Raw genomic sequence first — 27,286 nt, forward strand, 5'->3', positions numbered from 1 at the left:
CTTAACTCAGTTCTCCTCTTTCTTTTTCTCTTTCTTTCAAAAACATCAACAAACAGAAAATGTCATCGAATAAAGCTTTTACGTGGCAGATAGAGGGTAAACACCTATTACTGATCAAAGAGAAAAAAAAAATTTAGAAATAATAACTAATCATCGTCCTTTTCTTTTTATAGCACACGTACAAGTCGATGATCATCATGATACATCACCGCCGCTTGTTAAAAGAATGAATGATGACCAACAAAATGCACAATCATCGCCTACAATTATTGATGAAAAAGTCATTACACCATCATCCCTTTTAAAGGATGTCTCATCACAAACAACTTTAGGCAAGAAATATGGAAGATTTATGGGGAAAATTTTACTTAAAAGTCAATCATCAAGTCATACTACTACTAGTATGATTATCAATAAACAATCATCACCTATTCAATCCAACCTTACTTCTTCATATCCTGGGTACCTTCGTTTGGAACGACACCGGAAATCTGAAACGAAAGAAGGGGACAACCGTATTTTTGAAGGTCCGCACTGGCTTAAAATGAGAGATTCTTTTCCTGCTCTTTCTTCTTCCCAAACTTTATTTCACCAAAAGTTTCGCCAACTTGACAATGGTAAACGAACGCGATGGGATGTTATTCAGTCCAAAAGTCCAAGTATCGACAATATTACTTTTTTCTCTCAACGGCTTTCTCAAGAAAAACCTTCAACACAACCTCATGTTACATCAACTTATTCCTCAAACCCTTTAATTAATGAAGACATTTGTCCTTTCTGCCATGCTCAAGCTATGTATCGTGAAAGTCTGGAAGTGATTGAATTATGTGAATTCTGCAAGAAAAAATGGTATCTTTGGCCAAAAATATTTTTTTCTCGTTTACGAGAACATGCTCATGGTTTGAACAAACTACAACAAGAGGAACCGCCTTCGCCTGTCAAATTAAATTCATCAGCATCAACACCAACAAGCCATTCGCTTATTGGAAATCTATCAAGTATTACCGAAAAGTCTACACAAAAAAAAAGAACCAGAAAGAAGAAAACAACGACTACGATACGACGAAGATCAGCAGCGAAACAACCCCCACCCACACAATCAAGGAACTCGAAGAAACTAACAACTATGCGTAAACAAAAATCTGGTTCCTCTTTTTCAATGAAAGCAAATGAACGTACTGCCTATTACGACAATAATGATACACTTCCTCGTGATGCCGATCACAACAAAGCATCGTGCTTCCCAATCATCAAGAATGACAAAGATGAAGAGACTATTGAAGCAAAGACGGCGCGATTGAAACAATCATTTGACGAAAATGCTATTGGATACACTTATGGACAAAGGGTGGAAGTCTTGAATATTAATGGCCATTGGTATACAGCAACATTGATCAAGGTTGAAGGATCAAAAGTCAAGGTCAGCTACAAAGACTGGGATGATCAAGACGAATGGATTATTATGGGCAGCCAACGATTACGTACAGTGACTAGTGATGAAGGTGATGAAGGTGAAGATGATGACGATGACGATGACGATGATGACGATGATGGTAGCAACAAGGATAATGACAACAATAAGCATGATTCTGGCTCAACCTTGGCTAACAACGAAGACGTCGATGACGATGATGATAAATCATCTACTTTATCTGATTACTTGTATGAAATCGAAGGTATAATCACACTTCTTTTTTTTTTTAAAAAAAAAAAAGAATATAATTTAAGGTAACAATACTAATAAACTGTTTATTATTTATTATTCACTACCTTAGATGAAGAACAAACATCTCAAGACAATCCTGAAAAACTTTTTACTTCTTCCTGTGATATTACCACTATCTCTGATCAACATGAAGGTAAAAAAAAAAAAAAAAAAAAAAAAAAAAAAAAGACTGTGGGTATATCTATTTACATGTAGCTGATGGCATTATTGATTATGATAATAGACGTCAAGCAAACATTTCAGGAAAAAAAGGAAGATCAGCCATTAGTACTTTTACACCACGATTCGTCCTCCTCCTCTTCTTCCTTGGACAATGATTCCGGTGACACTCCTGCTTGTCAACAAAATAATAGCAAGTCCAAATCTAGTGAAGATTATGTGTCATCCACTCTTGATACCGACCCTACACAGATATTCAACAACAATGAAGTATTTATGACTCGACGAATGGCGCGACAAATGGTTGATGAACATGGATTCCGCCCCAATTCTTTTGGTTATCATTATGGACGTCCTGTAGCAGTGATTTATACAACACAACAAGGAACCAACAAGAAGAAAAAACAAAAACAACAAATGGAATGGATTGGTTATCTTCGACAAATGCGTGGCAATCAAGTACGAGTCTGGTTTCCAAGTTCTCAACAATCCGATTGGGTGATTAGTGGAAGTCGTCGTATACGTCTAATTTCTGATCAAGAAGATGCTGAATATCGTGCCTTAGGTTTTGATGTAACCGGTGATGATGGGGATGTGAAGGAAACAATACCAGCAAAACCACGTACTAATCGGCGCCGTCGTGATAATGGAACTACAGTGAAAAACCAACAGTCACCACCATCGCGATTTCTTGCACCAAAGGATTCCTCGACATGTTCCAATCAAGTTATGAATCAATTTGAACAACCATCGGCATCGATATCCTCTGACAACAACCAATGTGAAACAAATGAACCGCCTTCTTCACCAATACCTAGTCGTACCGAGACTTCTATCACTTTATCCAACCAACGTTCATCATCTGAAGCATCCTCTTTACACAGCAACACTGATTCCGAGCAACAAATGGCAACAGCTGGCTCTAATGACACCAATACTTTTTTGATGAAGACTGGCAATACATCTTTGAGAAAGACACGAGATATTGAAGGACGACAACAAAAGCAACATCAGCAAGATCAAAAGGATACACCCGAATTTTTGACAACTGGAGCTTTTGCAACTAGACGTGCTATGAGACAATTACAAGATGAACATGGATTTGTACCCAACCCGTATGGTTATGTCTATAATATGCAAGTGGAAATATTGAATACTAAGTCTTCGAAACAACATCAATTCTTCTGGGAACTGGGTCGACTTGTGGCAATGCGACCAGGCAAAGTATGTGTACGATACGATGGATGGGGTGATATGTACGATGAATGGATGATGGTAGGCAGCAGACGTATTCGACCCGTTCAACAAAACCAACAAGCAATACAAGATGATAACAATCATACCATCAGCACTAATGGTCAATGTTCCTCAAGCTCCACTTCTTCTGACAATCCTTTGTTATTACATCAACCGACTCCGCTATCCACTGAGACGGAAAGGCAAATAAATGACAACAACAACAGCATCAACGGCAACTGCGACAAAGCTACAACTTTAATACAAAACAAAGCAACATCGACATCAGACGCAAACTTTTTATTGATGATGGAAACCAATCCTGAACTAGCAGATGAAAAAACGAAAACCAGAAAAAGGGTAATTCTTGGTCCTGATGATTATCATCGTCTAGGTATGGTAGTCAGCATTGAAGAACTTGAACGCAAAGAACTCAAACGACGACGACGCAGTGGTCAGCAGCAAGAACAACAAGATGTGACATCTCTTACGGAACCGATGTCTACCACTCCTTCGACCAAACTCAATGATAACAATGAAGATGGCGACTACGTATTGACGACGACGAAAAAATCACGAAAACCACCGTCGTCTACTTCAAGCAAGAACACTACAACAATTGCAACGAAAAAGGAACAACAGATCCGTAGGCGACGAAGACGAAGACGACGGCAACGTCTGGATCTTTCCGATGACGACAATGATGACTTTGACGAAGCTAATTTTAAATTTGGAACAGAAGAGGACGACGATGATTGCGGAACGGATGCTGATCAACATGTAGACAAAGAAGAAAATAATACAGCAGAAACCAATGGTGACAACGATGACAATCATCATGGATTTGTGGCAAATGTGTACGGATATGACTATATGCAACATGTACAGCTACTTCATCTAGACAAAAAATGGTACGAAGGACGTCTTATTTCTATGGATCGAAATAGACTTCGAGTGCATTACTGTGGATGGCCCGATTTATTTGATGAATATGTTACTGTTGGCAGCCGGCGTCTTCAAGTAGTAGAAAATGATCATGAAGTGGAATGTTTAGAACCTGATTACATGACTCGATATGAAAATATGCTCAAGAACAACAAATATCATCAACATCAATGTAGATCGAAAGCAAATATTACTGATAGAACAACATCTCATTCTTCGGCAACGTCAACCAGACTTCGGCGACTTACTTTAGCAAATACTGGCAGTGATGATCAACAAGCAGAACTTGACACAGACAACGCAGGTAAATATATTCTAGTCTTTCTATTATCAACTCAAAACAAAATTGATGCTTATTTTTTTTACGTTTTTTTTTTTTCTTAACTTTTTCTTCTCTTAGTGATTTGTCATCGTTGCAATGTGGCCATCAAACAATTTAGATACTATTGTACTTATTGTGAATCATCATCTGACCAAGTCTCCTCAACTGACAGCTTTGATCTTTGTCTACAGTAAGTAAACCAAAAAAAAAAAAAAAAAAAGAGTCAGAGGGTATGAATGTATATTTCTCAATATCATACGACAACTTTTTCTTTTTTCTGATAGATGTTTTGATCACAATTTCCCATTCTGGCACGAACATCCAAGGTCAAGTTTTGCTGTACAATCGGTGATCAATGCAGCTATTGGACCCCGTCCTATCAAAGGTGAACTGGTGACTGTATGGGAAGAAGATGTATTAATGTGCGATGATGATACAGCTCAGGCTCCTCCCACTTCTCAGGTAACGACAGAAACAACAAACACATCATCTTTGGTGGAATCATCGACATTGGATCAAGTCATCACCACTGGAACAACAACAATGCTATCATCACCGTCTACACCAATACCATCCATGGAAATACCATCAGCAACTACTACAGCAATGGTGGCGTCCTCTGATTCTACGACAACTTTGGAAGCAAGCCAGATTTTCTCTGGTCAATCAGCAATTGCAGCAGATCAAGGATACAAGTATTTGAAACGATGGCAGCGACGGAAGGTATGCTCTTTTTGCAACGATGATGATGATACTTCCGAGGATCTTGGCAAATTCATTGGCCCATTTGTGATTACATCCTACAACAAGAATGGTACGAAGAAGAAACGATCGTTTTGGGCTCATGACGCATGTGCAAGACATAGTCCTGAAGTATTTTGTACTCCTGATGGAAAATGGTACAATGTCACTCTTGCTTTACGCCGTGGTCGTGGTGTGGTAAGTGTCTCATTTATTCTTTTTTTTTTTTATCGTATACTGTGATTGGTCATATTGATTTTTTTTTTTTATATGTACAATAGCGCTGTTTTGCTTGCAAGGAAAAGGGAGCTACGATTGGTTGTTTTGAATCGAAATGTTCCAAGAGTTTCCATTTGCCTTGTGCTGAAAAGCCTGTCAATTATTTTGAAAATGGGGTTATCTTTTGGTGTTCAACTCATGAAGCTTATTACAACAAGATCGGTAAGTTTTCTCCATTTGTTTAGTAAGAAAATGAAATATCTTACCATCTCTTTTTTTTTTTTTTTTTTTTTTAGATACCTATGTCAATGTCTTTAGTTGTGATGGATGTAATAAGAAACTAGAAGAAGAATCATGGTATACCTGTTTACCTTGTGCTACCAGTTATTTTTCTACATTTGATCTATGTGCTGACGTAAGTATATAAAAGTATAGTATGGAATGATTACTTTGTATTCATGTTTTTATTCTTTCTCTCTTTCTCTTTTTATGTGTCAGTGTTACGAGAACTTCCCTCAAGATCACGTCCACAATGAAAGTCAATTTGAAGAAACTTGTAAGTAAATAAAATAAGAATAAAAAAAAAAAAGCTGAAGATGAAAAACTTATATATGTACTTCGCGTATATTATTGTAGCATTTGAAATTATCAAGGAAATGGAAGCTCAAAAGGCAACCAAAGCAGCTCGTGCCAAAGAAGAAATTCGTGCAGCTAGTAAGTAATAATCATTCAACAAATATTCTTTAAAAGTTTATGATTCAATCGACATTTATTTTATGATTTAGATGCAAAAACAAGGAAGAAACCAACGTTTCTCAAACGAAGACGACGACGAGCGGATGGATCAGTCTCTATTACATGTTGTTACTGTGGAACTCAAGATGCAGATGAATGGAGAAAAGGATATGATGGTGGCGTTTTGATGTGTGTGTCATGTTATGACTTGGCTCTTTTGGTGGACAATGACGGACGAAATGATATCAACAACAACAATGATGAAGAAGACAATGAAGAAGATCCAATGATACAACAATCTGATACGATGACTTCGTCTATTGTGGTTGGACCTATTTCAGCTTCTTCATTTGATCCTGCTGCTCAATCTCACCAGTATCTCGCATCCATTGATAATTATACGCATAAACCATATTTGACACGTGATGCATTATCAGCAAACAAATTCAGTGATTCTCTGACAGGCATTCGATTGACAACCTACGAACCACAACCAAGTCAAATATTCTCGTTGATCTTTGATTCCACTTATTATGATATTCCTGGTCGCGCTCCTCGATGGGCTTCTCATTCTGGCACTGATTACCATGGTTAGTATTGGATTTCATATTAACAAAGTAGGATGACTAATAGAAAGTATCATATAGGGACTTGGTTACCTCAAACTGTCCGAAGGTATGTATATACATAGTTCGATGATTTTTATTATGAAATCATATATATATATATATATACTAAACAATTTTGTTTTTTAGATCTATTTTGAAATACACTAATAAGGGTGAACGGGTTTTATCCAACTTTCTGGGTCGTGGTACTGACGCTATTGAATGTTTTTTATTGCAAAGAAGGTATAGAATGAATCATAAGTAGTATGTATTTACTAATGATGAATTTCTTTCTATTGTATTATTTATAGATGTGTGGGCATTGATATCAACCCGGTAAATTAGAGGAAAAAGAAAAAAAAAAGAACATAGGAAATATACTTATTCTGATATATCGTCAAGGCGGCTGTTGCTTTATCTCAACGAAACTGCTGTTTTGAACTCCCAATAGGTTTGACTGAAGCGAAATATCGACCTATTGTTGCGCAATCAGATGCAAGAAATCTCTCTGGTTCTTTATTCGGCAATGAATCATTCCATCATATCTTGTCTCATCCCCCTTACAAAGATTGCGTGGCCTATTCAACCCATTTGGAAGGTGATTTATCTAGGTAAACATGATGAATAACATGTAGTTTTTTTTTTTTTTTTTTTTTTTTTTTTTTCACTGACATTTCTCTATGATTAGATTCAACAATATTGAAGACTTTATGGTTGAATATGAAAATGTGGTCAAACAAAGTTGGAGGTAAGACAAATATATATATGACATTCAAAGCATTATATGACTGATAAAATCTATTTGATCACTATAGGGTATTAAAGATGGGTAGAAGATTGACACTAGGTATTGGTGATAATCGTGAACACTGCTTCTACATTCCAGTGTCATTCAACTTAATGAGGCAATATATTGATGAAGGCTTCGAAATGGAAGAACTCGTAAGTGTATATAATAATTGATTATCATACTTATATGTTATTATCATCTTCATTTCTTTAGATTGTGAAACGACAACGCTATTGTTCTGCTTTTGGACTTGGAACTTATCTCTGTGTACAATTCGATTTCTTGGTGTTTACTCATGAATTTCTGGCAACCTTCCGGAAAGTGCCTAAGGACAAAATTGACAGAATGATGGGACGAGATTGTAGGTTTTCTTTTGGGGGGGATAAAAGATGGAATGCAAAATGACAAGATACTCGAATAATAAAAAAAAAAAAATTGGGGAATTTCTGGGAAAGATGACTCATTTTTTTTTTTATTCTTTTATGATAGATGATACTTTATCAGGAGACAATGTTCGCCTCAGTTATGTTACTCATGGGGTACCTGCATCTGCCATTTCAAGGAAAAGTGTTGTTATGGGAACGGTTTGGGTATTTAAACCTACGGAAAAATATAGCTTTGCCGATCTTTGTATGTCTCGTATGGTTGAACGCTTTGGAAAGGATGATTGTAATTGGCAACATGTACAATTAGAATTCATGGGTTCTGAGGTAAGAAAAAAAAAAAGACTTCGACGCGTTTGCATGGTAATCGATCAACCTTCAGGTTCCAATCTAGATTACTAACCGGAAAAGATAACTTACATTCCTTTTTTTTTTTTTTTTTTTTTTGAAGGGAGATGAAAGTAACAAGACTAGTTCCTCTTTGGTAGAATTGACTGATGAAGATGGTAAATTTAAAAAAGGTGAATACTCTTATTGTGATAATAAGAACTAAACATTATATTATACCTTTAGAATGGAAAAAACAACAAGAACAAGATGCAGGAATTTCAAGTTATGAACAAGAAAGATTGAAAAGGATTGAAGAAAACAATCGTATTTTACTGAAATTGGTAATTCCAAAAAAAAGGAATACTATTATTAATTCATCCGAATCTATTTTTAACATTTTTTTTTTTTTTTTTTTTTTTTGTGTAGGGGTTGGTATCGGAGCTTGGGGATGAAGAATCTGAAGATATGGTACATTATGATACGATGATGAACAAACCCAGTGGAGAGGATGCAATATTATGTCTCATCATAATGGAACATCAACAGATCAAGGTACATCAATTGGATTTATATCGACAAACAGTGGTACATACTGCCTTGGAAGCTAGCAAACAATTGAGTCCCTTGGGTATGTTAATTATTGGTACACAAGACATTCGTGATCCTCAAACGGGAAAATTATGGCCAGTATCTTTATTGGTGTTGGAGGATATAGAACGATCTGTGGATAGATCGATAATGAAACTCAAGGAAATGGTTGTTACTGTGCCTGATGGATATTCAAGAGATCGGAAACAGCCAATGGCAGATGCTATGACTCAGTATCAACAACAAACATGGTATGATAACACGAGTAATATGGATGAATCTCAAGATACAATTGTGGTAGTGGATGACACTGATGATGATGATGGAAGGATAAAAGAACATTTACCTATTGTCCATGCTATTTATTTAGTATTCCAACGTATTTAGTCTAGTTTTTTTTTTTCTTGAAAGAAAAATAAAAGTTGATATCTTTATTTTGGTTTACTCTATTATTTATTTGATGATGAATAATGGATGAATGGTTGAATGAACAGAGACAGCCAAATGATTTCTAAAAATGAACAGTGAAACATGGAGAATTTTGAGTTGAAAAAAAAAAAATGTGAGGTAGCGTGGCTTTCCCTTTTTGGTTTTTTTTCTATACATTTGCATAGAATTGAATTTCTATCGATTACTGGTTTAGTTTTACATATGTATTTTTGGATCAAGAAAAACTCCTTTCTCGGGGAAGGTATTCCCGATACCCGTTTTTTTTTTTTTATTATATTGTTATAAACAAATGATGATGTTAAAGAAAAGAATTAACAATATCAAATCATATATGCTACATTAATATAAGATATATTCTAAGATAAAGAAATGGTTGATTCATCATATTTAATAGAAAAGATAATTTAAAGTAAGATCAAAGATCATATATTATCAATATATACAATTAAAAAAAAAGGCTTGGTTTTTGATTAATATGAGATTTCAGTTGGTAATGGATTCAGATAGTGATCCACTTTTTTTGATGATCAATCTTATGGGTTTGATTTTTTTTTTTTATCCGATTACCGTCAAAAATTCGTTTCCTAGTTCGGCACTAGAAACTTACCAATGGTAAAAGATTTTTTTTTTTTTTTTGAGGAGAAACAGTTTTTCCATTAGTAATAAAAAAAAAAAAGAGGTTTCATCTTATTGTTTATTTACTATTGAATACTAAAACAAATAAATAATAATAATAATAATAATAATAATAATAATAATAATAATAAAGTAATAAAAAGAAAAACTAATCATCAAGATTGTATAATTGATATTTAACATTCATGTCAAAATGATGTATCACAAGAAAAGAAAAGAAATAGAAAAATAACTATAGAAATTCTGTTGCTTAATTTAGAAATGATCTTTTGGTTAGGTGCAACAGGAGTAATGGAAAACCCGGATATTCGTTGATAACCCTATTCGGAGTTTCTTTTTTTTTTTTTGGTGGATGGATGGGTTTTTTTTTTTGTTTAAGACCCTTCTCTTTTAATTCTTTTTCTTTTTTTCTTTTGTCTTTTTACATTAATCTTTATTCCCTCTTTTTTTTTTTTTTTTTTTTTTTGTTGTTGTATTTATTATGAAGTTCGGTGCACAACTAGCCGAGGAAATATTTGTACCTTGGCGACTTGCTTATATTCAATATGACGTGTTGAAAACTGAACTCAAGGCACGTCAAGAAGATCATGGTTGGACAGATCAAGACGAAAAGGATTTTACAGCTTTATTGGAAAACGAATTGGAAAAAGTATACGACTTTGTTAATGCTAAACTAGGTGAAGTGGAAGCACGCATTAGTTATTGTGAACGATCGATTCGTACATTTACCAACAATCCAACTTATTCTTCTGAACAAAACTGGGCTGTTATGGACGAAGCATTGACTGAAGTATTATTTGATGTTAACGATCTTGCCAAGTTTACTCGACTTAATTATATTGGTTTCCAAAAAATCATCAAGAAACACGACAAATGGACTCAATTGAATTTACAACAAGCCTTTGTACCTCAACTACGTGCAAAACCTTTGGATAAGCAACGATTTGATGTGGCAATTGTGTTTATTTCTTCTCTTCATGATATTTGTCAACTCAAGGGCAAACCACGTACAGGAAATGCAGCCGCTGGTGGTGATCAAAATGCATTTGAAAGGGCCACTGCCAAGTATTGGATTCATCCTGATAATATCACTGAAGTCAAGTCTATTATCATGCTTCATTTACCTGTTTTGATTTTCAATGATACCAAGCCTTTCGAACCTTCAGATGCTGCCATTTCTTCGGTGTACTTTGATAATCCTGATTTTGATCTCTATACTGGTCGTTTACAACGTGATGAAGGTGCTGAAGCTATTCGTTTCCGATGGTATGGTCCTATGTCTTCTAATTCTATTTTTATTGAACGCAAAACACATCATGCTTGGTGGTTGGATGGTGCCTCTGTCAAGGATAGATTTCGTTTGGATGAATCTGATGTCTACAAGTTTATGTCTGGTGAATTGTCAGCAAGTACTTATGCGGATCGATTAAAAGCCAAGGGAACGGATGAACAACTGGTCAAGGATAATCTTTTTATTGCCAATGGTATTCAAACATCTCTCAAGGAAAAAAATTTGGATCCGGTACTTCGTGCTTTTTACAATCGTACTGCTTTCCAATTACCTGGTGATCAACGTGTACGGGTGAGCTTGGATACTGATTTGACTTTTATTCGTGAAGACAACTTTGATCAACAACGTCGTGGTCCAGGTGAATGGCGTCGTCCTGATGTAGGCATTGATTATCCTTTTAGTTATTTGAATGATGCTGATGTACTTCGATTCCCTTATGCCGTGTTGGAAACAAAACTACAAACTCATCTTGGTCAAGAACCTCCTGCTTGGTTGACAAATCTATTGGATTCTCATCTGGTCCATGAAGTGCCTCGTTTCTCTAAATATCTCCATGGTGCTTGTCATTTCTATGCTGATCGTATGCCTCTTTTACCTTGGTGGTTATCTGAAATGGATTTGGATATTCGAAAGCCTCGTGCTACCAACTTTGGTCTGACGCGTTCCAGATCCTTCAAGCCTTTGATTGATGGTCATTACAGTCGTGCTATGGAACAAGAAGAAAACAGAATGAAGGCTGTGGCTGGTCGGGCAAATAGTGTGCAACAACAAACTGGATATACCTTGCAAGATCCAAGTGAAAAAGAAAAGCAACAAGATGAATCATATGCCTACGAACAAGAAAAACAACAACAAGTATCATTAGCAGTACCTCAACCATTACATCAACATCATCAACATCAACTTCAAGACAATACAGCATTACAGTATTCACCACCTATAGAGGAAGGCAAAAAGAAAAAGAAAAATCGTGCAGACGTGACAGCCATCAGTTTAGGTGAACCAGTAGCAGAAGATGACAAGAATAATAAGTTTGTAGGTATTACCAAGGTGCGTGTGGAACCCAAGGTCTTTTTTGCCAATGAAAGAACATTTATCTCCTGGTTACAATTCTGTGCTCTCTTATTGACAGTGGCTCTTAATCTGTTGAACTTCGGTGATTATTCAGCTAGAATCGCGGGTGGGGTCTTTTTAGGTATCGCAGCTGTGGTGGCCATATACGCTTTATATCGATTTGAAAAACGTGCTTATATGATCAATCGTCGTATTCTTGGAAGATATGATGATTTATGGGGTCCTGCTATTCTTTGTGTACTTTTGGTTGGTGCTCTTATTGTCAATTTTTACCTTAGATTCCGATAGTTGTATCATTTTTTTTTTTATATATATACATATTTATTAGCATTCCATTTACATTTCTTTTTTTTTTTTCTGCATTGTTCTTTTTTTTTTTTTCTACTCTTGTACCATCACATCATTTTTATAATAAAACGTTTATTTATTCCTTTTTTTTTTTTTTGGGTGTTTTCATATGGATGATTATTGATTATAGGGTGATAGGATAGGATGGATAATTAGTGTGTTGATGAATGACAATAGTGATAAATTAGTATGGTGATGGATGATTAACATGAATGCATGACAGTAAAATGATGATCAGAAAGAATGCATAAAATAAATTGGAAAATGAAACATTTAACAAGAAACAATTTTTTACATTGTACAAAAAAGAAAGGATGAAGAAGATGGAAAAGTTTTCTTTTTTTTTTTATTTGATGCCATGGAAGGGATTGTTGTTTACTACGAAAAAGTAGTTTGAACTAGAAGTACATGATGATAAATAATAAAAGATGATGTATGAACATGGGTATAAAATGATATGACAAATAACAACTTTTTAAGATACTAATCTAAGTTATAGGAAAGGGAGAGTATCAGTTTGGTGGACCAGGATAAAGGACATCAAGTAAGTTGAGATTATCAGAAAGTTCACACAGATTATGTAAACACCGCATTGGATACATCACATCAATATACAAACAAGCATTGGCAAGGATCACGTCGTCAGCAGAATAATTACCCATAATATAATATAAATCCAATAGTACATAAGTACATATCATGCCTGATAATCCTATTGGTAACAGAATTTCTAATGGATCGACTTTAAATATCATTCGTAACCATGTTGAACTAAGACAGATTGCTGCCATACTAAAAAACCTACATCATCATACATCATACATAATAAATATTAGAAACATATATAATATTTTTTTTTTTTTTTTATACCAGGGACTTGGACCAGAAAATTCAAATTTATGTTGAAGAGTATAACAATAAAAAGCCAATATACCAAATCCAACCATATTCATAATCAATAATCCATCATCATAACAGAATGTCACAACTAGATAGAATAAAGATAATTATATTAATATCATTTAAAATAATCATAGAATAAATAATTTACCAATTTCACCAATAATAAATGACATCAAAGCAGAGAAAAGGACTAATAAAATGATTCTAGCTTGAGTAATCAATTGAAAATAAAAAGCCCATAATTGCCAAATAATCAATATAGCACCTAAAACACAAGGTATCATAGGAATCCACCAAGTCAGAATACTAAGAAAGAATTTCCACAAAAGGTATCAATCATTTTTTTTTTAATCAAGATGAAACCAAACAGGTACCTGGTGTAGTTATGTCCCTTTTTTTTTTTCAAACCTTATTTGTAACCAGTGCCAAGTAAGTTGAATATATTGTAGACAGATAGTAAGGATAAAAGTAAATAAGAGTTGTCCAAGAACAATAAGAATCACTTTTCCTACAAAGTCTTTTTTTTATATAAAAAATTAGTTTATATATATATATATATATATATATATATATATATTTTGACTTATTACTCATTTGTATAGATATAGAGTTTCTAGTGACTGAAGTACCGAATACATCAAGATCGAGTTGACTTGATTGATATCTTGTAAGTAAAGGATCACCTGGATATGGAGAATGAGTTGGTAAAATTAAATTATGTTCGGTCATAAAAAAAAAAAAATAAAATAAAAAAAAAGATAAAAGAGAAAAGAAGATAAAGAAAAAACCTTTTTTTTTTTTTTTTTTTTTTTTATTTATTGGTGTTTTTTTTTTCTTCTCTTCTTTTCAACTTTGTGGTTGTACAGACATTCGTGAATTTCATTCTCAATCCACCTCTTCTTCTCTTTGATTCTATGCTTTCCTTTTTAGGATTACTTTCACTTTTTCCTGCCCCTTTCTAGCTTAAAAAGATTTCACTTTTACTCTCTCCCCCCTTACTTTTGCTTTTTAAAGGAGTTTTTTTCTTTTTGATTCACTATTTTTTTCTTTTTTCTTTCTTCTTTTCTTTTTCTTTCTTTCTTTCTTTTTTCTTTACTTATTTATTATATATATATGATGGAAAAATTAGATTATTATCATTCTAATCCTCATCCTTTTTCATTGACAACACCTACTAGAGAACATATTGTTCATTTACTTGATCAATTACCATCTTTAGAAGAAGTTCTTCAAAGACAAAGTCGACCACCAGTATGTCTTTATAATTATTATATTGTATTACGTGATAGATTACAAATGGAAACATTATTGGATTTTTGGCTTGATGTACAGCAAGCTGAAATACTTCATCGTCGTTATATGAAACAACAAACTAAGAAACAAAATAATAACAAGAAATCATCATCATCCATTCATAAAACTCCTCAATCACCTATGGAAAGTATATCAGCAGAAAGTTTTACCAGTCAATCCGATCTTCTCACACATATGCTTCTTATTCAATCACGGAATCATTCAATTTCACCTACCACTACAAAACGATCTACTATGGCTACTAGTATCACTGCTCATAGTAAACAATCATCAGCTTCTTCTATTACATCATCCATCCTATCGACACCTTATCATCAACCAACTCAAGCAGATATGATTGATACAATAGAACGTATTTACTTTCGATATATTGTACCTCATGCTGAAAAAGAATTAATACAACTACCTGCAGTTTTACGTGATCGTATTATCAAATCATTCAATCAAATTCCTCCCAACAACACAAATATAATGGATGATCCAAAGGTGTTTCAACATGCCAAGCAATACGTACATATTCTACTTCAATCATCCTTCACTTTGTTTATTCGTTATAGGGTATTTATGAACTTGACCTTACCTCAACAAATCATTCGCTTGGCAGCTGGTCTGTTCTCTCTTCTTGTTGGTTTTTCTTTGGAATTTTCTTTGATTTTTTTAAACATTTCTCCTTGGTCAAAACGTTTATGGGTAAAAAAAAAAAAAAAAAATAAATAAAAAAGAAAATAAAAATAAAAAAGAATGGATCATTCATACCTTTGTTTTTTTCTTCTTCGTCTTTTTTTTTTTTTTTTTTTTTTTTTTTTTAAAGGGACTCATACCTGTCACTTTTGGTATCTATTGTCTTGGTTCAAGTATATGTGGATTAGATCCAATTTGGGTCTTATTTTTTAATATCAGGTAATATATTCTATATGATTATTGGTAATTTTTATCTTTTGTTTTGACAACTTTCTTTTTTTTTTTCTTATAGTGAAACAACTACATTCAAATTCAACGCCATCAAACAAACCAAAGTGCGCTCCATTTTACGTCGAAGATCAATCAATTTATTGTCAGTGATGGTTTTTTTGATTACAATTATTCTCATGATATTCTGTATGATACCTGGAAATAGACTTTGATAGTAGTAGTAATAATGATGGTCCATAGTATAGTATTTCTTTCATATTAATATATATCCATTTTTTTTAATTCAATAAAATACGAATATTACTAATTACAGATCATTAATATCAAACATTTATATATTTGCGTTTATATGTGTAAGTGACTCCTTAAATATATATATATAAGTAGATAAATGGATTCCTTTGATAGAAAAATATTATTGGTCAGGAGCTATTTGTCAGGAGGCTCAAAATTAGAAGTACGGTTGTTATCATCAACCAACTCAAAAAAAAAAAAGAAAGTGAAAACAATAAAAAGTGAAGCACAGCACGTACAATCTATGCATCCAATCAAAGTTGATCTTCATCCATCTAGCATAATATTACTTTTTTTTTATTTTTTTATTTTTATTTTTCTAAATGTACTACAAAATAATACTTAAATCTAATTTAAACTAAAACTAATCAATATTAATGTATCCAACCTAGTGAATGACCATCTTCCATTTGAGGTTCTAGGAACCCACGAAATAACCAATCATCTTGTATTTTCCCTTCTTTGGTGGTTGTTGTCGTCCATCGAGCCCCATAACCATTCGATTCCCTGATTTCATATACCGCTTGATCATGCTACATTCAATCCAAAAAGAAGAAAAGGAGAAAATTCATATTTATATTTATATATATATATTTATGTTATTTCTTACCGGTAAGGAGTGAAGATTGATCCATACAGCATTGGTCAAAATTTTGAGTAAGACTCTATTGGCGTGATCATTCTTGGTCGATTCACCTAAATGATTTACCCAAAATAATATGTCAAATAAGAGATGATTAGTAAAACAGATTTATCTTTTGTTGAAATAGTGTATTACTTCCAGTACAGTTACCCCAGAATTCATTTTGTCTATCACGATGCCAATGCTTGCTAAGTGCTTTTGCTCCAACTGTCAATATATGATTTTGCATGTTTTTCTTCTTTTTGTTGTTGGTATCTGTGGTATCGTTCAAAGAATATTGTTTTTGATATAGAGTAGAAAACCCAGTAAGACATTGATTAAGACTTGGAGGCATCACCCTCCATCCCTTTGATCCTGTTGTTGTACGCATCAGTAACCATAACCGCCAATCTTCAGGTTCCAAGTACTACATAAACTAGGTGAGTGGAAGAGATCGACAATAATAATAATTATAGGTGTCTTTTTTTATTATTGTTATTGTTTACCTCAAATAAGAATTCCTGTAATACACTTGATGAATCTTTATTGGATGAAACTATTTGAGAGAGTCGTATCTGTATTTGTTCCAATCTTTCTTGACAGTAGATATCAATAACCAAAAAAAAAAAAAAAAAAAAAAAAAAAAAAAAAAAAAAAAAAAAAAAAAAAAAAAAAAAGAAAGAAAGAAAGAATAAATATATATATTTATATTTTTCATCGTTCATCTTACCTATCACTGTTATTGCAAGTCAACATATTTAATGGGTTATCCAGTAACAAAGGAGGAAGTCGACCACCATGTTTGTAACAACTATCCAAAGTATATGCCATGGCTCGGTAATAAGGTCGAGGAATAGCACCTGCTGCAAAAATACCTTTTTCTTCTATTAATGCTTTTACCTCGTTTTGTAGAAATAAGATGGAAGGCTTATCCACTCGTACTTCCTACAAGTATTATAATATGAATAAGGGTTAATTAGTCGTATTATCTTGTATAAGTGTACTTACATTTTCAACTATATCTTCTTGTAACATGCCTTGACAAAGATAGGTCCATTGATCTTGTTTCTCTAGTCGTTGCTGTAATGTATCGCGTAACCATGCATTCAAGTCCATGAGAAGAAGAAAAAGATTATTAGTTTTCTGGGAAAAAGAAATAATGAAATATAAAGTTGGGCGGAGTGAAAATGTAGACTTCCTGCCATTTTACCAAACTTGTCATTTCAGAGAAGTTAGTAAAAAAAAAAAAAAAAAAAAAAAAATACTCGAGAGCTATTTGATCATTTTAACCTTATTGAATGTCTATTTAATATAATAGTAAGTAAAATAGAATATAAAAAGAATTATTAATTTCCAATATAATGTGTCTCTCTCTCTTTTTTTTTTTTTTTTTTTTTTTTTTTTTGGACTCAAAATGACAGGACTTTTTCTAAAAAAAAAAAAGAAAAAAAAGAAATAAGGTGGCAGCTGATATTCAATTTTGGATTTTTTTCTTTCTTTCTTTTCCTTTATCCGATTTTTAAAATACAATGTCACGTCTTGGCACTGATGAAAACCCTATTGATACTTCATATTATGACTTATTGGAAATACCTATCAATGCCGATGCTGCTCAGATCAAGAAATCATACAGGTAAATATAATATAGTTTAAATATATCATTTTTCATTTATTCAACTCATTTGTTTGGTTCCTTTTTTCCGCTTATTGATAGAAAACTAGCTATAGTAAGAATAAAAAACAAAAATAAATACTTATTAGTTAATAGTACAAGGCATTTACTTCTTTTTTTTTTTTTTTTTTTTTTGAATAGAAATATCATCCTGATAAAAACCAATCTGAAGGTGCTGAAGAAAAGGTATTTTTTTTATATCAAATCAAAAGAAAATAATTATTCCTTTTAAGTATACTTAGTTTTATTTTATTATTTTATTTTCTATAGTTCAAGGAAATTTCAGAAGCATATCAAGTTTTATCTGATGACCAACTTAGGGCTTTTTATAACAAATATGGCAAGGACAAGGAATTGGCTCCTGGTGGTGGTTTCTCTGATCCTAAAGATTTCTTTGCTCAAATGTTTGGTGGTGATGCCTTTCGAAGTAAGTTCCTATATTATTATTCAATATGATTGGTTGACTTATATATATATAATAGGTATGATTGGTGATTTAGCTATGGGAGAAATGTTTAGTGAAACTATGGATGAAGCTTCTACTGCTCAAGATGGCGAAAATGATGATCCAACTGGCAAGAAACAACAAATGTCAAAGGAACAAATGGAAAAACTCAAGGCACAACAACAAGAACGAGTTAAAAAATTGGCTGAAAATTTAATTCACAAGTTATCACTCTATACCGACAGTGAAGGTGATGAAGCTGCTGCCTTGGCATTCCAGGAACAAATCATTGTGGAAGCGGAAAAACTCAAGGAAGAGAGTTATGGATTAGAACTTTTACATGCTATTGGATATGTATATAGTAGCAAAGGTCGTCATTATCTTGGACTTAAGGGTGGAGAATTACCAAGTATTTTCCAAAGCATCAAGCAAAAGAAACATATTGTCAAGGAACTCTGGACGACTATTCGATCTGCTATGGAAATTCAACAAGCTGCTGAAATGGTCGCTAAAGCTGAAAAGGATGGAATGGATCAAGCTGAAAAATTAAAATTGGAAGAAGAAGTTAGCAACAAGGTATATATATATATATTAGCAAAAGGAAGTATATGATTTATCATTTATTTTTTTTATTTTGATCCTTTATTGATAGGCTTATAAGGCTCTCTGGCAAACATCAAAATTTGAAGTTGAAGGAACTTTACGTCAAGTATGTGATACGGTGCTTCAAGACAAGGTAAAAAAAAAAAAAATATTGACATAGTATAAAAGATTGATTTTTTGTGTTTATCATTATAATAGACTGTCCCTAGTAAGGTACGTACTAAGCGCGCAGAAGCCTTACGACTAGTGGGTCATATTTACAAGAATGTGGAAGCCGACAAACCTGTATCTGATATTTTGATCAAAAAGAAGAAATAGAGATTGAACATGATGATTATGTTTACCCTATCTTTAACTACCCACAATTACTAGTTTAATGACTTATTTCAATGTTACTCCTTATAGTGTATCTTTTTTTTTCATATAGAATATTTCATTTTTTTTTTCTTTTTATATCTATCATTTACCATTTCTCTAATAAAACAAACATCAAGTCTTTTTTTTTTTTTATCCTATATGATACATCACTTCTAACGAACAATGTACTACTATATATGATTGATCACTCATCTATTCCTCTGATAATACAAAACTATGCCTTTTCCCATATCCAAATAGAAGACAATCGAATTACAACAAATACCAAATTGAATAATTGAAAATATAGATCATGTATTTTTTTTTATTGTTGAGATAAAAAGATAATAATGAACTATGATTTTAGATTTCAGCCATTTCACGGAGACGACGAACAGTGGAGCGGACAGTGGCAGCAGCAGTAGTACTATGGATAGAAGATGATCATTTTTTTAGTATTAGTGAATATTGTTTCAAATAAAATATCCTTTTTTTTTCCTTAAAAAACTACTTACGAGACGGTGTAAGCACCACCAGCCATGGTCTTGCTACAACCCTTGCACTTCCAGATACCAACGGCAGTACGCTTGACAGCATCCTATTAAAAAAAAAAAAAAAAAGAAAATGGTCAAAGGTCGCGTTCCTTCCGTTGTTCAAAAAAAAAAAAGGAGTAGCATAATGATTTGTCGTACCTTTCCACAGAAAGTACAGGTGTACTTGGAATGTTGAGTGATTTCCATCTTCTTCACTTGCTTTCTGAGCGAAGCACCATAACGAGTACCGTATTTACCGGTGATACCGACCTTCTTTGTGCGTTTGGCCTAAGTTATCGTATAAACAAAGAAAATTGATTAAAAATAATGATCAATGGATGGATGGATGGATGGATGGATGAATAGTTAATTTCTTTTTTAGATTTACCATTTGAGAGGTTGATTATAGAGAAGGAGGGATAATGGGAATTGCGCCTATTCTCAACTTATTCACTTCAAACTTTTCTGTCTATTGATTTTTAGCTTCAGGCGGAACACGAATGTAAAATTCCGAGCCGATGTTATCATTTGTGCCATGCCTTTGAAATTCGTCACCCATTCTTTTTTTTTTTTTTTCTCTCTCTCTCTTTTATCTTTTTTTTTTTTTTTTTTTGTAGGCAATTATTATACTACTACAGTTATTATATATTTTTGTTGTACATATTCCTTTTCCAATAAACTTACATAGAAACTACTTTCCCCATTCTATATTATTGTATTTGTTTTGACGTTACTTTGCATCTTTACCTTAGTCAAAAGTTTGTGTATATCACCAAGAAGGTAAAAATAATAAAAGAAAAAAAAATATTGTTATGCAGCACTTATTTCCAAGGTGCTAACTTTGACTCTCCTTTTATGGTTAGGTAACGATTCACTTACATATATACATAGATACTTACAAACTAGTCAGCCCTTTATGAGTAGACAATCGCCTTCTCCATCAGTACATTCTCTTCGTAATGGAATCAATCGTGAGCAATCTCTTTTACAATTGAATGGATGCTCTCCAGTGATTTACTCTCCTACACCTCGAACAACTACAGGGGAATCTTTAGGTGCCTTGGTTGGTGCTTCTTTGACTGTAGTGGATAATACAATATATACTTTTGCTGGATTCGACCAATATACTGATGAAGTTTACAACTCTCTTCACCAATTGACATTTAACGATAATCAAGAAGAATGCATTTGGAAACGCGTGGTATATACAAAGGGACGACCTCCTGCCAAACGAAATGACCATTCTGCAACCTTATGGGGAAACAACAACAAACTTGTAATTTATGGTGGTAGTGCCGAAGAAGACGAAAAGTATTACAATGACATTGCCATCTTAGATTTGAACACTATGACATGGGAATATCCAACTACTTTTGGTAATCAGCCAGAAGGACGTATTCGACACTCAGCAACTATATATAACAACAAATTGTACATTGCAGGCGGTATTATCTCACCATCATCAGCATCATCAGTATCATCATCATCGGTTGGTGCTTCTAACTTGGGTCAAACAGGACAGCAACAACATCCCGACACGCTTTTGATACTCGATCTTACGACATGGATTTGGCAGGATCCAATTCCTTTTGTAAAGCGATCGCAACATATCACTTTTGTTTATAACGACCGATTGTATCTTTTTGGTGGCCTACACGAAGACATGACTCGATCGAATTATTTATCATTTATCGATATATCGGATGATCCATTCAATGATTCGACAGTGACTCATATTGATATCAATTCACCTAAAGCACCTTCATTGACTGCGCAACGGTTCCTTCAAATTTGTGGCGATAAACTTGTTGTTATTGTTACACCATCGATTAGTCAACCATCCTGTTTATCCGATGTAATCAGTGGGGTATGGACTCTAAATTTGGAATCTCTTCAATGGCGATGTCATCAAGTTGGAACATCCTTTGGCACTTGTCACTGGCATAGCTTTGCAATGGCAGAACATAGTACTCAACTCTATCTATTTGGCACGGAGGACGAATTACCCGATGAATATTATTCCAAGGTGATCTGTTTGGATCTCAAAGAACTTGGCATTATCCCTATACCTCAACCTCAGCTTGGAACAGATTTAGCTCAACTACTTCAACTGGATTTTATCAAGCCGGATTTTATACTTCGATCAAGCATTGATTCAGAAGGGGATGATATTTATGTACACAAATTGATTTTGTTAGCACGATGGCATCATTTTCACAACAGTATGAAGGCAGCTTTGGAATTGGATGGAAATCAAGTGATGGATATGTTGACGTTACCTTATTCATTACCAGTGCTTCGTGGATTTGTGGATTACTTGTACAAGGACACGTTACAACAATTACCTTTGATGATGATATGTGATCTTTTGATGATGGCAAATGAATATTCGATGGATCGACTCATGGCACTTTGTGTACAACGACTCTATATGCATATGGATGTGAACTCGGTCAGCAAAGTGTATTACGTGGCACGACAGACAAAACAACAAGGATTACAACATCAGGCTCTTCAGTATATCTTTGAACATTTTGGTGCTGTATCTCATAGTGAAGGATTTAGAAATCTACCTCGCGATCTTTTGCTACAGATTTTAGATGAAATGCCAAAAAACGCTGCTATTGTTGCTCATGGAGTGGTCCCAATGATGACTGGATCCCTATCCAATGGTGTTGGTGGTTTTACAATTATGCAAACTCAAAGAAATGGTAGTGATTCTGGATTATATCGACAACAACGATATGGAATGACCTTTGATGACGATGGTGATAACGGAGAAGATGATGATGACGATGCTGATGATGCCATGGAAACATGATATACGTGATCTATTTTTTTTTTTTTTTTTTTTTTTTTTTTGTATCTTAGACAATCTCCTTTTTCCATTTTTTTTTTTTTTTGTTTTTGATTATTTTGTAGTATAATCTCACACACATACACATACACATATGATCTCTCTCTCCATATATATATATATATATATTCATCTTTGATGATTATCCTTTTTCGTTATTTTTATCATTCAAATAAAAACTTGTATATACACTTTTTTTTGGGAATTCTTATATCGGGGTTTTAATAGTGATGAATGCGTAAAGTCATCTTGTCTTCATTTTTTAGATTTTCTCCCCTTTCTCCTATCCAATACATACCTTCGTAATGGTAAAGCCATCCATCCATCCATCCATCCATTGATTCATTCAATCCATCCTATTGCATTTGTCCCCGAGAATCTATCTATCCATCCTTGACATTATATACTACGATTTACGACTCTGGATAAAACAACAGCAACGCCAACAATGTTAATCTTTTCACTGGAATGGGAAGGGACAGATCATCGACATTCATCAACACAGAAAACAAAAAAAAAAACAACAACTGATGGATATTCAAAGGAGACAAATGGAATAGGAAGCATTGTTTGAACTGATTGTTTTTTTGATTCAATCTACCTCTTTTAAGATGAACTCATATTTCTTTCTTTATATAGGCTCCTGTCAAGGCTAACGAACTTCGTAACAAGAACAAGGCTGAACTTGTCAAGCTCCTTGATGAAGCTAAGCAAGAACTTGCTTCTCTCCGTGTCCAAAAGGTGGCTGGTGGTTCTTCTTCCAAGCTCCAAGAAATGTAATTTTTTTTTTATTCAAAAAATGTCAAATTCTTAATTTTTTTTTTTTTTAGTGGTCGTGCTCGTCGTAACGTTGCTACCATCTTGACTGTCATCAACCAAACTCAACGTGAACAACTTCGTCTTTTCTATCAAAAGAAGAAGTTCGTTCCCTTGGATCTCCGTGTTAAGAAGACTCGTGCTATGCGTCGTGCTTTGACTCCTTATGAACGTAGCTTGAAGACTGTCAAGGAACAAAAGAAGGCTCTTGCTTTCCCTGCTCGCAAGTATGCTGTCAAGGCTTAAATCATTCCTTTTTTTAGATTAGTTTCTTTTTTTCCATTTTGTTTTATACATGTGTCATCTTCTTTTACTGTTATCAGTTATCCCCTCCTTTCTACATTTTACTTGTCCATCACGTCTCTTGTTTTTTTTTATCTTTTGAAAAAAGAATAAAATTCGATATTGTATGTATGTGTTGTGTTTACTGATGATCATCATCATTCGGAGTTCTACGTCCATCGATCCTACCCATCATTCATTTTTCTTCACAAGGATCTCCACCTAAGTGTGTGATATGGCAATCTCCCCATTGACTGAAGTTCTTCACTCATTTTGCCCTGGCTTCACTCTCACACAAAAAATCCGTGCGGTAGTTGAAAAAAATTGATGTCACAAAATCCCTTCCCTTACACCAGGCTCAATAGAAAAATAAAAAAAAAAATACTTCCTTTTTTTTTTTTTTCCAACCTCTCTCTTTCTATTTATTTTTCAAAAGATCCTTTCGACCATGTTCGCTCGCATCGCCACTCGCTCTGCCGCCCTCAAGGTAATGAAACCTAAACTACTCGATTCAACATTTCATTGAAAGAGAATGTATTTTTCAATTTTGTTTTCTTATGAATGGTTTACTGAATTCTTTTTTTTTTTCAATTAGGCTCCTCGTTCCATGGCTGTCCGTGGTTTCTCTGTTGCTGCCATCCAACAAAAGGGTAAAAAAAAAAAAAAAAAAAAAAAAAAAAAAAAAAGAGGAGAAATAATAATATTAACTTTAGGAATGATACTTTGTCCTCACCATTGACTTACTTTTTTTTTTTTTTTTCTCAAATAGATGTTATCTCAGATTTGTATATCAAGGAATTGAAGGCTTACAAGCCCGCTCCTGCTGTAAGTATTAGGGAAATATATAAAAAGAGTGAGAAGAATGACAAGTTATTAACTGATATTTTGTATTATTATAATAGTCTAAGGCTGATGAAGCTCAAGTCAAGGATTTGAAGCTCCCTCCTGCTCCTGCTGCTCCTCAAGTGGATGAAGACTTGGCTGCTCAATTGGCTGCTTATGATGCTGAACCTGAAGAAGCTTCCCAATAGATATTGTACTTTATCAAAATCATTCCTTCTCATCCATTTCTTCTTCAATAACATCCTCAACATCGACAACAACAACAACAACAACAACGATAGCAACGAATCAACAATCTCATATACGAATTTGTGATAGGTTTAGTTGTAGTATTATTGCTTTTGGAAAATAAAGATTGTAGAAACGTATACATTTTTTTTTAACTGTCTGATTGTTTCTATGTGAATGATAATGCTGTTATTTATAGTTCCCTTTTTAGATTTTAAAGCCAAGACTTTCTTTTTTTTTTTTACTTTTTTTTCTTTTCTTTTCTTTTCTTTTTTTTTTTCTTTTTCTTTTTAGTACTCCTCGGATGGAAAAAGTGCCAGTTGTACGCGTTGCTCTTTTGATACCGGTCGTATTTTTTCTTTTATACTATGGTTGGTTTCGTGGTAGTATGAACATGGACCGTGGACCACTACATTCAGGTCATTCCTCTTCAGATAACCCTCCTTCTACTTCTCAACGACTTCCTATTCTTGCTGGTTACTTTCCTGCATGGTAAGGAAGGCAAAACAAAACAAAACAAAAAAGGTCGACTAGGTACTTATTTTAATGAGTCCTTTTTTAAATCAACTTTTAGGAGTATCTATGAACGAAATTATAATGTAGCTGATATCGACGCCGAACATCTTTCTCATATCCTTTATGCCTTTGCCAACATTCATGAAAATGGTACTATTATTCTAGGTGTAAGTACATACTGTTTAATAACTTTGCCATTGTTTTTTCTCTCTCTCTTTTCTTGTATGCGAAATAGACTCATTCATTCAACTTTTTTTTTCTTCTTTCTTATATAGGATCCATGGGCAGATACGGAAAAACATTTTGAAAAAGGTATTATTATATTATGTGTATAAGATGATGATGACTAAAGAAATTTGATCTGTACTTTTGTTATGCATATTGTTATCATTATTATTAGATCAAACAGTCAATCACAAAGCGGACAAATGGATGGCCAATGTTAATAACCTTTATGGAAATTTCAAGCAACTCTATTTTTTGAAAAGACGACATCCCAATCTCAAGGTCAGTTTATCTGTTGGTGGATGGAGTTGGAGCACACTTTTCCCTACTGTGGCTATGGATGTAGAAAAGCGTAAGAGGTTTGCAATGTCTGCTGCTCAACATATCAATGATCTTGGTCTTGATGGTATAGGTATGAACAATAATATGATGAATGGAAATAATAATAAATAAAAAAACTGATGATTTTTTTTATTATTATTATTTTGTATAGATATTGATTGGGAATTCCCGAAAACGGAACAAGAAGGACAAGCATTTGTGACATTACTCAAAGATGTTCGATCAGCATTAAATGATACTCAATCATCAGCTAACAATACACCTTATCTACTGAGTGTGGCAGTTGGTTGTGGACCTGATAATTACAAGTATCTTCATCTGCGTGAAATGGATGATTATGTCGATTTGTTTTATTTAATGGCTTATGACTTGGCAGGCGCATGGAATGAAAAGACGGGTCATCAAGCAGCTCTTTATCGCGACAAGAAAATCAATAACGTTCAACAACTCACAGTTCACGATGCTATTACACATTTTGCCAAGATGATTCCTCGACATAAATTGGTAATGGGATTGCCAATGTATGGACGTTCATTTTCAAAGACAACTGGACCTTATGCTGAATTTGATGGTGTACCTGATGGCACTTGGGAAAAAGGCTCTTATGATTACAAGGATTTGCCTCGACCTGGCGCATTGGAAATATATGACCCAGAAATTGGTGCATCATGGTCTTACGATGCGAAACTACAAGAATATGTGACATATGACAATCATCAGGTGGTACAGCAAAAAGCACAATATGTAATGGACCAAGGACTCGGGGGATGCTTTTTTTGGGAATTGACTGGTGGCGGTTCCAACGATAGTCAACGCAATCTTCTCACAGCAGCCTTTTACAGTCTTGGTAGTAAATTAGATACAACACCCAATCATTTATCTTATCCAGCAAGTCATTATGATAACATTAGATCCTTTGCAACCTGACTTGTTTTATAGTA

General features: G+C 33.8%; 11 protein-coding genes across 11 annotated transcripts; 8 read left to right on the forward strand and 3 right to left on the reverse strand.

The window, feature by feature from the left end:
* The first annotated feature begins 18 nt into the window (after positions 1–18).
* Positions 19–9,226, forward strand: BX664DRAFT_328484 (uncharacterized protein). Its single transcript, XM_051544605.1, has 22 exons — positions 19–96; positions 174–1,676; positions 1,776–1,859; positions 1,950–4,370; positions 4,467–4,578; positions 4,673–5,327; positions 5,411–5,570; positions 5,645–5,763; positions 5,847–5,904; positions 5,985–6,062; positions 6,134–6,673; positions 6,731–6,758; positions 6,839–6,934; positions 7,003–7,027; positions 7,094–7,302; positions 7,380–7,439; positions 7,507–7,633; positions 7,695–7,842; positions 7,971–8,191; positions 8,316–8,370; positions 8,438–8,535; positions 8,621–9,226. Exons 1-22 carry the CDS (start codon positions 60–62, stop codon positions 9,167–9,169), a joined length of 7,383 nt encoding a protein of 2,460 aa, XP_051401363.1. The 5' UTR covers positions 19–59; the 3' UTR covers positions 9,170–9,226.
* A 1,108-nt stretch (positions 9,227–10,334) lies between these two features.
* On the forward strand, positions 10,335–12,521 carry BX664DRAFT_294292 (VTC domain-containing protein; the record flags this gene model as incomplete). The annotated part of the gene is made up of 3 exons (XM_051542087.1): positions 10,335–11,904; positions 11,977–12,213; positions 12,328–12,521. The coding sequence occupies exons 1-3, from the start codon at positions 10,350–10,352 to the stop codon at positions 12,519–12,521; spliced, it is 1,986 nt and encodes a 661-aa protein (XP_051401364.1). The 5' UTR covers positions 10,335–10,349.
* A 375-nt stretch (positions 12,522–12,896) lies between these two features.
* On the reverse strand, positions 12,897–14,242 carry BX664DRAFT_328491 (uncharacterized protein). Its single transcript, XM_051544606.1, has 4 exons — positions 14,075–14,242; positions 13,633–14,001; positions 13,452–13,569; positions 12,897–13,382 (listed from the first exon to the last, which is right to left on the reverse strand). The coding sequence occupies exons 2-4, from the start codon at positions 13,766–13,768 to the stop codon at positions 13,094–13,096; spliced, it is 543 nt and encodes a 180-aa protein (XP_051401365.1). The 5' UTR covers positions 13,769–14,001; positions 14,075–14,242; the 3' UTR covers positions 12,897–13,093.
* Positions 14,243–14,600: 358 nt separating this feature from the next.
* BX664DRAFT_384418 (uncharacterized protein) lies at positions 14,601–15,935 on the forward strand (the record flags this gene model as incomplete). The annotated part of the gene is made up of 3 exons (XM_051549179.1): positions 14,601–15,488; positions 15,610–15,698; positions 15,772–15,935. 3 exons carry the CDS (start codon positions 14,601–14,603, stop codon positions 15,920–15,922), a joined length of 1,128 nt encoding a protein of 375 aa, XP_051401366.1. The 3' UTR covers positions 15,923–15,935.
* A 347-nt stretch (positions 15,936–16,282) lies between these two features.
* BX664DRAFT_328499 (uncharacterized protein) lies at positions 16,283–17,992 on the reverse strand. Its single transcript, XM_051544607.1, has 7 exons — positions 17,945–17,992; positions 17,635–17,857; positions 17,357–17,571; positions 17,133–17,217; positions 16,783–17,053; positions 16,615–16,700; positions 16,283–16,537 (listed from the first exon to the last, which is right to left on the reverse strand). Exons 2-7 carry the CDS (start codon positions 17,740–17,742, stop codon positions 16,379–16,381), a joined length of 924 nt encoding a protein of 307 aa, XP_051401367.1. The 5' UTR covers positions 17,743–17,857; positions 17,945–17,992; the 3' UTR covers positions 16,283–16,378.
* Positions 17,993–18,057: 65 nt separating this feature from the next.
* Positions 18,058–19,856, forward strand: BX664DRAFT_328502 (X-domain of DnaJ-containing-domain-containing protein). Its single transcript, XM_051544608.1, has 7 exons — positions 18,058–18,259; positions 18,341–18,353; positions 18,440–18,484; positions 18,569–18,725; positions 18,781–19,319; positions 19,396–19,479; positions 19,545–19,856. The coding sequence occupies exons 1-7, from the start codon at positions 18,156–18,158 to the stop codon at positions 19,662–19,664; spliced, it is 1,062 nt and encodes a 353-aa protein (XP_051401368.1). The 5' UTR covers positions 18,058–18,155; the 3' UTR covers positions 19,665–19,856.
* Positions 19,857–19,998: 142 nt separating this feature from the next.
* Positions 19,999–20,627, reverse strand: BX664DRAFT_328506 (60S ribosomal protein L37a; the record flags this gene model as incomplete). The annotated part of the gene is made up of 4 exons (XM_051544609.1): positions 19,999–20,130; positions 20,219–20,301; positions 20,396–20,524; positions 20,625–20,627. The coding sequence occupies 4 exons, from the start codon at positions 20,625–20,627 to the stop codon at positions 20,067–20,069; spliced, it is 279 nt and encodes a 92-aa protein (XP_051401369.1). The 3' UTR covers positions 19,999–20,066.
* A 222-nt stretch (positions 20,628–20,849) lies between these two features.
* Positions 20,850–23,067, forward strand: BX664DRAFT_357407 (uncharacterized protein). The gene is made up of 2 exons (XM_051547953.1): positions 20,850–21,016; positions 21,100–23,067. Exon 2 carries the CDS (start codon positions 21,153–21,155, stop codon positions 23,055–23,057), a length of 1,905 nt encoding a protein of 634 aa, XP_051401370.1. The 5' UTR covers positions 20,850–21,016; positions 21,100–21,152; the 3' UTR covers positions 23,058–23,067.
* A 143-nt stretch (positions 23,068–23,210) lies between these two features.
* BX664DRAFT_328510 (ribosomal L29 protein-domain-containing protein) lies at positions 23,211–24,157 on the forward strand (the record flags this gene model as incomplete). Its single annotated transcript, XM_051544610.1, has 3 exons — positions 23,211–23,401; positions 23,733–23,869; positions 23,924–24,157. The coding sequence occupies exons 1-3, from the start codon at positions 23,399–23,401 to the stop codon at positions 24,153–24,155; spliced, it is 372 nt and encodes a 123-aa protein (XP_051401371.1). The 5' UTR covers positions 23,211–23,398.
* Positions 24,158–24,583: 426 nt separating this feature from the next.
* BX664DRAFT_328512 (ATP synthase complex subunit H-domain-containing protein) lies at positions 24,584–25,406 on the forward strand. The gene is made up of 4 exons (XM_051544611.1): positions 24,584–24,678; positions 24,787–24,841; positions 24,961–25,016; positions 25,094–25,406. Exons 1-4 carry the CDS (start codon positions 24,640–24,642, stop codon positions 25,220–25,222), a joined length of 279 nt encoding a protein of 92 aa, XP_051401372.1. The 5' UTR covers positions 24,584–24,639; the 3' UTR covers positions 25,223–25,406.
* Positions 25,407–25,656: 250 nt separating this feature from the next.
* On the forward strand, positions 25,657–27,272 carry BX664DRAFT_261756 (chitinase; the record flags this gene model as incomplete). Its single annotated transcript, XM_051540690.1, has 5 exons — positions 25,657–25,754; positions 25,837–25,945; positions 26,054–26,090; positions 26,179–26,415; positions 26,497–27,272. The coding sequence occupies 5 exons, from the start codon at positions 25,657–25,659 to the stop codon at positions 27,270–27,272; spliced, it is 1,257 nt and encodes a 418-aa protein (XP_051401373.1).
* Between the last annotated feature and the right edge of the window lie 14 nt (positions 27,273–27,286).

The sequence above is a fragment of the Halteromyces radiatus genome (assembly GCF_025201355.1).
Source record: "Halteromyces radiatus strain CBS 162.75 chromosome Unknown BX664scaffold_3, whole genome shotgun sequence".
Classification (NCBI taxonomy): Eukaryota; Fungi; Mucoromycota; class Mucoromycetes; order Mucorales; family Cunninghamellaceae; genus Halteromyces; species Halteromyces radiatus.